The 10,097-nt window shown below is 61.8% G+C and overlaps 3 protein-coding genes across 10 annotated transcripts in view; 2 read left to right on the top strand and 1 right to left on the bottom strand.

The window, feature by feature from the left end:
* Positions 1–1,063, top strand: part of Znf414 (zinc finger protein 414) — a 3,324-nt gene extending 2,261 nt beyond the window's left edge. The window contains exons 5-7 of the mRNA XM_019204750.1: positions 2–112; positions 190–240; positions 671–1,063. Coding sequence (XP_019060295.1) covers positions 2–112; positions 190–240; positions 671–978 — 470 coding nt within the window. The 3' untranslated portion in view covers positions 979–1,063. The remainder of the gene's footprint in view (position 1; positions 113–189; positions 241–670) is intronic.
* On the top strand, positions 740–9,798 carry Pram1 (PML-RARA regulated adaptor molecule 1). Of its 2 annotated transcripts, none has more exons than XM_010605678.1 (11): positions 740–805; positions 3,354–3,449; positions 5,075–6,383; positions 6,468–6,534; positions 6,605–6,681; positions 8,056–8,113; positions 8,209–8,326; positions 8,410–8,572; positions 8,651–8,684; positions 8,767–8,807; positions 9,426–9,798. In XM_010605678.1, exons 2-11 carry the CDS (start codon positions 3,447–3,449, stop codon positions 9,428–9,430), a joined length of 1,875 nt encoding a protein of 624 aa, XP_010603980.1. In that variant the 5' UTR covers positions 740–805; positions 3,354–3,446; the 3' UTR covers positions 9,431–9,798. The 2 variants fall into 2 exon arrangements, with proteins under 2 accessions (XP_010603980.1, XP_010603979.1); XM_010605677.3 differs by lacking the exon at positions 9,426–9,798 and adding an exon at positions 8,899–9,380.
* Positions 9,774–10,097, bottom strand: part of Hnrnpm (heterogeneous nuclear ribonucleoprotein M) — a 43,831-nt gene continuing 43,507 nt past the window's right edge. For 2 of the 7 annotated variants that reach the window (XM_010605684.3, XM_010605682.3), the window contains one exon: positions 9,779–10,095. In XM_010605684.3, the coding sequence (XP_010603986.1) occupies positions 9,932–10,095 (164 nt within the window). In that variant the 3' untranslated portion in view covers positions 9,779–9,931. Of the gene's footprint in view, positions 10,096–10,097 lie in introns of all 7 variants that reach the window. The other 5 variants (XM_010605687.3, XM_010605685.3, XM_010605679.3 and 2 more) reach the window with 5 other exon arrangements.

The following is a 10,097-nucleotide window of genomic DNA, read 5'->3' as shown; positions in this document are numbered from 1 at the left end:
CCCTACTTGAACCCCGCGTCGTTCGGCCTAAGTCCCCCACGCCTGCGCCCCTTCCTGACCACCGCTCCCGGGCCCCCAGCCTCCAGCGCCGCCGTCTGGAAAAAGAGCCAAGGTGAGCGTGGGGCCGGGACCGGGGCCTGGGCCTGGGTCTGGGTCTGACCCTGGGCCTGACCCGCCCCTCTCCTGCAGGTGCTGGCGGTAGCCCTCGAAGACCGCAGGGCGGCTCCGACGCGCCCTCAGGTGCGTGCAGGTGACCACCAGGGCGGGGTGGAGGGGCTTGCTTTCCCGTGGATGCTGGCAGGGCAGCAGTGCCCGCCCCCTTCCCAAGTGGCAGAATTGCCACCCCTTAAAATATAAGAGTTTTGCCTTTAAAATCACTGGCCCTTGCGCCTTCCTCTGCGCCGGCTCTCTGCGTAAATCTCGCGCCCAGCCCAAGCTGCCCTCCCCCCTGCGGTAGTTCCGGGCATGGGGATGGAGGATTCACGTGAGACCAGATTTAGTGCCCTCGAGGACAGGGACCTGGAGAAGCAGATCTGTCCGGCCCGATGCCCCCACACCCCACCCGGGCGCCCGGAGCCGAAGGGAGGCGGGAGAGGTCCGGCGCCCACGCGTGGCGAAGGGGTCCCCGGGGGGGCGCGCGGGACTGACCAGCCCGCCTGCCTGCCCGCAGCGCACGCGGCCCCGAGCCGCATCGTGTGGGAGCACACGCGCGGCCGCTACTCGTGCATGCAGTGCGCCTTCTCCACGGCCTCACGGCCCGCCATGACACTGCACCTGCAGGACCACCGCCCCGGCGCCCCGGCGGGTAAGGCCGAGGGACGCGCGCGCGGAGAGGGCGGGGAGCCGGAGCGCAGGGACGGGTCCGACGCTCCGGGGCCCCCTGCTCTGCCCCACCCGGACCCGACCCCGACCCCGCTCGCCCCTGCGGTGTCGCAGCTGACAGCCGAGGGGGAGCTGCCGGTTTTCTCGCTGCTTTGAACTGCACCGCCCCCTGGCGTTGGGACGGGTGGGGCGGAGAGTTTTGTAATCTGGGAGGACAATAAAGGAGGCGCGATGAGCCAGCCTTGCTGTGTCTGGGTCCCTTGCCCTCCGATGCGCAGTGGCCTGGCGGGCCTGAGGCGCCCACACCGGGGAGATGCACCTCCAGGTGGCCCTGTGCACCCGGTCACCTCAATACTGGGGCCTCTAATGCCCCCCTATGCACAACAGTAGGGCCCTGGGGTGTGGCTGGGGCGTGGCTCAGCTGAACACCGGTCCTGGGGTCCTGGGAAATGTCGGGGCTGGCCTGGCTGGAGCCACAAGGGGAGAAGAAGCCTCGAGAGGGGCGATTGGGGTCACATTTTTAAAATCCAGGGGCAAGCTGCTGTCCCTGGCTGGCTGAACCCCTTGGGTATGGAGGTTCCAGGCACTGAGACGCCCGTCAGAGTTTTACCTACTGGCTCGTTTTAGCCTCTGTAGCCCCCGCGGTCCCTCCGGGGTACCCCGTCGGCCTACCCCACGTGTGCACGTCCCCTCTGCACCCTGCCTGCCCTTGGCCTCCCCACCCCTCCGGGGCCACACTCACTTTCCCTTCTCATCTTCCTCTTCCTCCTCCTCTGCATCCTGAGGGACAGGCACCAGCTTTTCTTGAGAGGGGGAGGAGGGAGACCCTGGGCCCGGGGCTTGCGCTCTGCCTGCCCTGCCTGCCGGGCCCTGGGGGCTCCACCAGCGCTCAGAGTGGCTTCACTGGCACCCTGTCTCACTGCCTCTCCTCGCACGCCCAGCCTTTGTCCCTGGGAGACCTTACCGTCCCCAAGTCCTCTTCTGGGCTCCTCTAGCCCCGGCCAAGCTGGCATCCCTGCCTGCCAATCCAGGATGGCTCAAAGCGATGAGTTCTCGACAGGCCGCGGCTCTGCCAGCAGAGGGCGCCCGAGGGTGCCTGCGAGCGCGCTTGTCCCGCGCAGCAGTTTGTCACCCGTGGGTACCAGCTCAGTAACCCCAGCCACGGCTGGGGGAGGAGACCTGGAGCCCTGCTCCTTGGCGCAGCTCGCTCGACAGCCCCGCATTCACTTTTGACTTCTGGTTCTCTTTTGGTTAGATCCACCTGGTCTCAGGCCGGAGAGGCGGGAAAGATGTCACTCACTGACAGGAAGGGAAGAGGGTGGGCCAGCTCGCTCAAAGCGCCGGATAAGGCAGACGCCCACGCCCAGTGGGCCATCCAGGAGTCTGGGGAGCCCCCAGCTGTGGTTCATCCTTAGGGCCTACTGTGCTCTTGGTCAACACATCACTGTTCTTTTACACACACGCCCTATTACTATGGTCCTGGAAACGCAGAAAGGACCCAGACCTGGTGGTCATCCCTGATCCCTTACCCTCAGATCTCTCATTTTAAGGAATACTCTTGCCTGGGACAGTGGCACACACCTGTCATCCCAGCACTCAGGAGGCTGAGGCAGGAAGATCGCCATGAGTTTGAGGCCTGCCTGGGCTCCATAGTGTTTAAGACCAGCCTGGACTACATAGTGACTCCCTGTCTCGAAATTAAACTCGTGAAGGGCCAGGTTATTAGCTCAGGGGCATCTCAACTGCCCTGCAAGCATGAGGTCCCGAGTTCAGTCCTCCGTACCAAAAAACGAAAAAACAAAACTCCCCTTACCCACATCCCAGAACGACTGAAACAGAATCTGTCTGTAAACTACTCAGGTGACTGCCATGTGTGGCCAAAGAGAATCAGGGCTTTGCATTCTCCTGGGTATTTCTTCCTTCACCTGCTGCGGCCAAGGCCACTGATTTCCTGTGGACAGAGCTCACTGTCTCACAGCCTTCCTCCCCCTGTACCGTCTCCTCTTTCCTCCTGCCCTGGCTTCAGCTTGCTCCTCCAGCCACAGAGAACTTGGGGTGTTCTCAGGGGCTAGGTCTCCGATATCCCCAAATCTGCAGTCCCCGCTGAGCCCTCTACCCTGGCTGGTCCTAGCAGGTAGACATCTGTCCCCTCAACAGGGAAGTCCTGCTGAGAGCCACAGGTTTTGAAACAAGGTGGATGGGGCAACCCGGGCAGGCAGATGTGGCCTCGCTGTCCCACCAGCCCCCACACCCATCCTGGTCTCCCCGCTGATCGCTCCCCGTCCTGTGGCTGCCTCTCTGGTGGCCGGTCACCAGGCCTGGCACTCAAGTCTGGAGACCAGGATCCGAGAGGGCAGAGGGTAAAGGGGACAAGGGAATCAAGAAGCCAGCGACAACGAAAGACTGAGGCCCAGAGCCTCAAGGGGACAGGACCTCAAGGGGGAAAGAAGTGGCCCGAAGGGGACAGGCCAGGGCCGTCTCCACCTCCGCCTCCTCTCCCTCCTCCTCTGCCCTCCCCACCCTGACGGCAGCCCTGACCTTGAGTGGAGAAGCCACAGTTACTTCCTGAAGGCAGCACACGCTGTGAGGGGCCCACTCGGCCCGGGCTCATCCTACCTGCAGCTATGGTGAGTAGAGGGCCCTCAAGGGTGGGCACAGGGGGCTAGGAAAGCACGGGGAGACGGGATGGCCCATGTGGACGTGTTGGGGTGGGAGTGGGAAGCGCAGGTGGGGCTGCCCGAGGTGATGCCCTCTCCCCAGGGCGGCAGGGACAGCAACCTGACCTGGGAAGAGGCAGCTGGCGGGGAGCAGAGGCTTCCTGTGGGTGACAAGTGGGTCATGCACTGCCGACCGCCCCACTGGGCACCCAAGTGGTGACCTCCTAACCCTGACTTCCACCTAGAGGCATATCCGGCACCAGGTGGTGTCACCAGCTTGCAGGGCCCTCCTGATCCCCCCAGGGTGGGCAGGGAAGTGGCACACAGACCACACAGTGGCCCCAGGGTCCTCCTGCCCTCCGACAGCCACTCGGAGGCGACCGGCACCTGTGACCCACGGCGCACGGCCAGCCTCGAGGGCACCTGCCTCCTGGCCCTTGGGGCTGCCGTTGACTGTGTGTCTTCTGAATGGCAGCTCAGGTGTCAGGGACCTGTGAAGCCCGGTGCCCACATCAGCTCCAGGTCTGCGCCTGGGGCTGTCAGACTGAGCATCTGCTTCTGGGTTTGGGGTTGTTCTTGAGACAGTCTCTCGCTATGTAGTTCAGGCTGGCCTTGAACTCAGCAAGTTGGCCAGGCTGGTCCCGAATTTATGACGATCCTCTTGCCTCAGCCTCCTTAGCAACAGCACCATGCCTGGCCTGTGTGTTCTTTGTATCTGTGAATACTTACTGACCTCCTACTGTGTACCGCACACTGCCAGGTCAGCAGTGAATGCGCCAAATCCTTTCCCTGCAGCAGTGGATGTGGGGGTGGGTGTGTATGTACAGAGAGAAAAAACGAACTTCAAAAACCCACCGAGTTGGGCTGTAGCTGAGCAGTAGAGCACTTGCCTGGCCTGCACAAAGCCCCGAGTTCCATCCCCGGCACCAATGTCAAAAACCAAGCCAGTTAAGATATTAAAATCCTACAAGTAAGAACTCAGACTTAAAATAGGCCGGTCTCGAAGGGCTCTCAGAGAGGAGATACTGGCTCGGAGGGCCGGAGAAGGAACAGAGCCGGACGGTGGGGGACGCATCCTGGAGAGAGGACAGGGCCAAACTGTCGCTTGATGATTACGGCCCTTGGGAGGCAGGAAGCATTAGCAGGGGCTCAGCAGGCTTCTTCCAGCTGAAGGGAGGCAAATGGACCAAGACAGGGATGGGGGACAGCAAATCAGAGAGGGGCCTGTTACCGGAATGGGGCAGGAGGGGGCGGTTCCTGCAGCTGGGGTGACAGTGGCGGAGGTAGTGAGAAGTGGTTGGATTCCGGATGTATTTTGAAATTGGAACAGAAAGGACTAGGGGGATGTGGGGCGTGGGTGACATGCAGGGGGGCCGCAGGGAGAGACCGCCCCCCAGAAGCCCAGGCCCCGCTGGAAGTGAGGGCGGACGTGGACGAGTCCCAAGGATGTGGTTTCCAGAACCTGGGGGGAAGGGGTCTCAGCCAAAAACAGAAGTGGGCCGTGAGGTCAGGGACGGCGCAGGCAGCAGCAGTCTGGGGAGGGAGGTGGCGGGTCTGTGACTGTGTGCAGAGCCTGCTGTCACTGTGTGCCCTAGGAGAACCATCAGGACTTCCGGAGCCTCCAAGCCAAGTTCCAGGCCTGTCAGGCAGAGCCCAGTGAACTCCCCAAAAAACCCTCAAAGCCAGAAGTTAAGCTTTTGAAGAAGCCCCCACAGCCTCAGTTCATCGGTCTCCCCAAGAAGCTCCCTCACCCCGAGTTCACCAATCCCCCACAAAAGCCGGCCAAACCTGAGTTCAGCGATCTCTCCAAGAAACGTCCTCAGCTCGAGTCCAGTCCATCTCCCAGGAAGCCCCCGCAGCCTGAGGCCACCGAAGCCCCTCAAAAGGCCTCACAGCCGGAGCCTGGCACACTTACCCAGAAGTCCCTGAAGCCTGAGCTCAGCACCCCTGCCAAGCCCCCCCTAGAACCCAAACCCAATGCGTTCCCCAAGAAATTATGGCAGCCTGAGGCCAGCGAGGGCCCCCCAAGGTCCTCGCAGACCGAGTTGGGTACCTTGCCCAAGAAGCCCCCGCAGCTTGAGTTCAGTGCGTTCCCCAGGAAACTCCTGCAGCTCCAGGTCGGTGGCCTCCCTGGGAAGTCCTCGCCACAGCCTGAGTCCAGTGAGGTCCCCCAGGGGCCCCCCTTGAAGCCTGGGTCCACTGAGCCCCATCCCCTCTCCCCAAAGCCTGACTTGGGCCCCTTTCCCAGGAAGACCCTGCAGCCTCAGCCTGGCACCCCCAAGAGACCCCTCCAGCCTGAGTCCAGTGAGTTCCCCCAAGTGGCCCCCTCAAAGCCCGAATCTCCAAAGCCAGGCTTCAGTGCCTTTCCCAAGAAGGCCCTGCAGCTGGAGTTTGGTGACCTCAGCAGGACGTCCTCAGAGCCAGAAGTCAGCGTGCTTCCCAAGGGGCCATGGCAGCCCGAGCTGAAGGCCCCTTCCAAAAAGCACCTGCGCCCTGAGTTGGGCGGCCTCCCCAGAACGACCTCCGAGCCCGAGTTCAGCTCGCTCCCCAGAAAGTTCTCACAGCCTGAGTGCAGGAGGCCACCCCACAAGTTCTCCCAGCCAGAGCCCCATGCGCTGCCCAAGAAGAGCCTGCAGCCTGAGTTCTGCCGGGGTCTCCCTAAGAAGAGCCCACTTCCGGGCTCGGTGTCTGAGAGCTCACTGCCCACTGCTGTGGTGGGCTCTGGCCAGCTTGGAGCTGCTGGGATGCCCCGCTGGAAGTCCGAAGACCTCAAAGGCCGCCAGCCACCCCCTCGGCGGCCCCTGCCCCCAGCCAGCAGCCTGGGGCCCCCTCCAGCCAAGCCCCGGCTTCCCCCAGGCCCCCTGGACATCCAGAGCTTTCGGAGGCTCTCGGCAGCAGCCACAGGTGGGTGTGTGGGGAGCACAGGCAATGAAGAGGGGCTGAGGTGCCAAGGCAGCGCCACCTCCCTCCTGTGTGCTGTCCCCACAGGCGTGAGGAGGACCCGCTCTTCTGCCGGGACGCACTTCCAGGCCCTCCAGGAGCGACAGTTCCCACAGTGAGTGTGGGGAGGAAGGAGCAGGCACGGGCGTGGGTGGATGGGGCCCTCATCCTGGGTGTCCCTGCAGGGACCCGGACGAGATCTACGAGATGTACGACGAAGTGGAGCCCACAGATGACTCCAGTCCCGGAACCAGGGCCAGAGGTTTGTCGCTGGCCCGTCTGGGCACCCTAAAGCCCTTGCTGCAAGGGAAATTTCCTGCCACACTCATGGCGTAAGGCCCAACGAGGCCGATCCAGACAGAGCTGGATGAGCGGTGACGGGGGAGGGCAGCCCAGAGGCTGACTGCTAGGAGAAGGCTGGGGGGGGGGCAGGAGCGAGGACAGTGGAAGAAGCCAGCGATCAAAAGTGGCCAGCGGGACTCAGCGGCGTGTGAGGCCGACAGTGGGTGAGTTCCACCTGGCCCTTGGTGCTGGAGCACCATCCAAGGGTTGGGGACCCGAGGGCAGGTTCCACCAGGACCTGTGTGCTCCAGCAGCTGAGGGGACCGCAGAGAGGCTTGGGGTGGCGTGGCAGTGGGGGAGAACCCGTCTTCCTTCTCCCCAGTCTCTGCCCCGGAGCACCCTGAGGAGGCAGCAGGCCTGCACCCAGGCTGGCTCTGGGGCTGGGACTCCAGCCAGGCCACACCCACCTTTCCATGGAGGGGCTTGTGCAGGGGAGTGAGTGCAGCCTTTAGGGGTTCCTGCTGTCCCCCACCAGCCCCAGAGGTCCTGATACAGCATTCCCAGTTCCTCCGCCTGGGCCCCTTCCGCTTCTGGACTATCCAGCCCCGGGCTGCTTGCGACAGACGCCTCCTTAGCACACAGCTTCCTGCAGGGCCCCTCCTGCTTCCCCTACAGGGAGGCTCTGCTGCCTGGGTCCGGGCCAGGGCTGTGGGGAGGGGGGCTCTCCCTAGCGCTGGCCGCTTCCTTTCTAGCCTCCCTGTGGCCTTGCTCTAAAGCCCTCCCCTGTGCAGATGGCCCCTCTTCTCCAGCTACTAGCTGCTCGAGGTCAGATCAAATACCACATGCACCGTTCCCCCACTGGCGGGGTGGGCTGGGCCTGACTCAGGCCCTTCACTCACCCTGGGTTCTGGAGGCTTCTGCTCCAAGCCAAAGCCCTGGCCAGCAGGGCTCACAGGCCACCTAACACAGCACACGGAGAGACCCCTCGACCCCTCCTCCAGGCTCATCACCAGCCAGCCCATCCTGCTCAGGGGCAGGCCTTGGTTGCCTCTAAGGAATGCTGTCTCTTGCCTCACTTTTTTGACCCAAATCTCCTAATTCCCAACCTGCGCTCAGAATGCTTAAGTGAAATGGTCTCCATAGCCTTCAAAAACGAAGGCAGGCTGCTAGGAGGAGACCCTGACAAGGGACAAGGATCAGGGAGGTGGCAGGCAGAGCAGGAAAGGGGGGACCTGGCTAGATTTGACTTGGTGCGGTGGGTGGGGTGGGGGGAGGCTCATTCCAACAAGGCCAGCAGGGGGAGCAGGTGAGCAGGGCCCCTGCCCTGACTCGGCAGCCTGTCTGCTGCCCGCAGGTGAAGTGCCATCTTCCCAGCAAGCCACCAGGAAGCCATCACAAGATCCAGAGCTCAGGTACCACAGGCCGCAGCAGGTGGGATGGGGTGGGGTGAGCTCACAGGCAACTGTGAGGGCAGACCCCGACACCCCTAAATTTCCCCAATGCCTAGGGGGGCCAGGAAGGAGAAGAGCCCCCAGCCACAGCAGGTGCCACCTACGGACCCAAAGGTGCTGAAGCAAATGAGGAAGGCGGAGAAGGCAGAGCGGGAGTTCCGGAAGAAGTTCAAGGTGAGGTGGCACCCCAACCTCAGAGGGTGGGTGTTCAGGGGGACGGTGTGAGAAAAGCCCTAAAAGCGCCCCTCCTGCCCCAGTTTGAGGGGGAGATTGTGATTCACACGAGGATGATGATCGACCCCAATGCCAAGACCCGCCGTGGGGGCGGCAAGCACCTGGGAATCCGGCGCGGAGAGATCCTGGAGGTCATCGAGTTCACAAACAGAGACGAGATGCTGTGCCGGGACCCCAAGGGCAAGTGTGAGTGGGCAGGGCCTGGAGCGTGGGGCGGGCACCCCTGGGGCGGACGACCCACTGTGCCCGCCTCTCCCCTTGCAGATGGCTATGTGCCCAGGACGGCGCTCCTTCCCCTGTGAGTGTTGGCTCTGCCCGGGGGAGGTAGGGAGGGGAGCCAGGCGCCGTGTGCTGACCCAGCTGTGCTTACTCTCTGCTAGGGAAACGGAGGTGTACGACGACGTGGACGTTGGCATCTGGGGTACGTAGACGCTCAGGGACCCCCAGGGGCTGCTCGCTGTTGTGCCTCTGGGAGAGGAATCACCACAAGCCACCCTCCCCTCCCCTCACAGATCCCCTAGAGAACCAGCCATTTCCTCGGGGACAGTGAGTGAGGAGCACAGGAGGGCCCAGCAAACCACCTGCTACCCAGGAGCCCTGAGCCCAGCCTGGCACACATGCAAGACCACATAAATCTTTTTAAAGCCAGCCCTCGTCTGTCTTTCCCTGCCGAATGACACAGCACTGTGTACCTGTGGGGTCACCCCCAGCCCAGTTCCGTGGTCTCACCCTGTAGCTATAAAAGCAAGGAAGGAGAAAAGCCAGCTAGCTGTCTGCCGTGGTGGGAAGGGCTGGGCAGCAGGGTGCACCCCGCACAACCCCGCACAGGACGGGCTGCAGACAGTCTGAGCCCCTCGGAACCTGTCCCGACTGTCCACCAAGTGGCTCTGCGAGAACTTTCCAGTCTCACAGAGCCCAGGGACCCAATGCAGCCTGAACCTCTGACGGGGCCAAAGACGCTCAGAACTCGCACTGCTCCTCCGTCTGCTGGGGAGGCCCAACCTGGAGACGATCCTGACATGTGTCCTGTGCCCTGCAGCATAAAGTCCCAAGAGGGAGACGACAGCTTCTGGGACTGCTCCACACAGCGAGTACTCTGTTCTCTGCGCTGAGACAAGCCCCCCAAAACGGGGTTTCCACTGAAGAGTTTTCCCGAGGTGCCAGAGACAAGCTGCAACTGAGGGAACCATCGCTAGCGTCACGTCAGTGAAGGAGAGGAAAGCCGAGGGGCTCTGGATTCGAAACCCTCATCAGCCGCCCCACAACACACACGCAAAAGCAAGCGCTTTCAGGAACTGGTATTTATTATCAAAGTCATATTCGATGTCAACAAGATGCCACAACTACAAAAAAAATTGCGCACATTGCAATCTCAATGCAAACAGTCAAATGGAACCCCAGTCATTAAAAAAGTAATTCAAATTACCCCAAAAAGCAACTGAATTTTTTAAACATCTTTATACATCCAGCCAACAAATTAAAATGGTTAACAAGAAAAAATACAAATTCAGAGGTCTGGTATTGATGTTTAAAAAAGGCAACTGCTTAAGCATTTCTATCAATCCGAACATCAATCTCTCGGCCACTCAGCTTCATGCCGTTCATCATCCGGCAGGCCCTCTCTGCCACTTCTGGGGACTCAAACTTAACCACTCCGCACCCCTTGGACTTCCCGTTCTCCATCTTGATGTCGGCGTACAGCACGTGGCCT

The sequence above is a fragment of the Fukomys damarensis genome, unplaced genomic scaffold, assembly GCF_012274545.1.
Source record: "Fukomys damarensis isolate Sample0158 unplaced genomic scaffold, DMR_v1.0_HiC HiC_scaffold_37, whole genome shotgun sequence".
NCBI classification, from domain to species: Eukaryota; Metazoa; Chordata; class Mammalia; order Rodentia; family Bathyergidae; genus Fukomys; species Fukomys damarensis.
This window is presented reverse-complemented; position numbering and strand designations above follow the sequence as displayed.

What these genes read in the sequence shown, in the direction of transcription:
- Pram1 (XM_010605677.3), top strand. An exon ending in GCTCTCGGCAGCAGCCACAG is followed by an intron (nt 6,384 to 6,467) that starts GTGGGTGTGTGG and finishes CTGTCCCCACAG; the next exon opens with GCGTGAGGAGGACCCGCTCT. An exon ending in TCCCGGAACCAGGGCCAGAG is followed by an intron (nt 6,682 to 8,055) that starts GTTTGTCGCTGG and finishes TGCTGCCCGCAG; the next exon opens with GTGAAGTGCCATCTTCCCAG.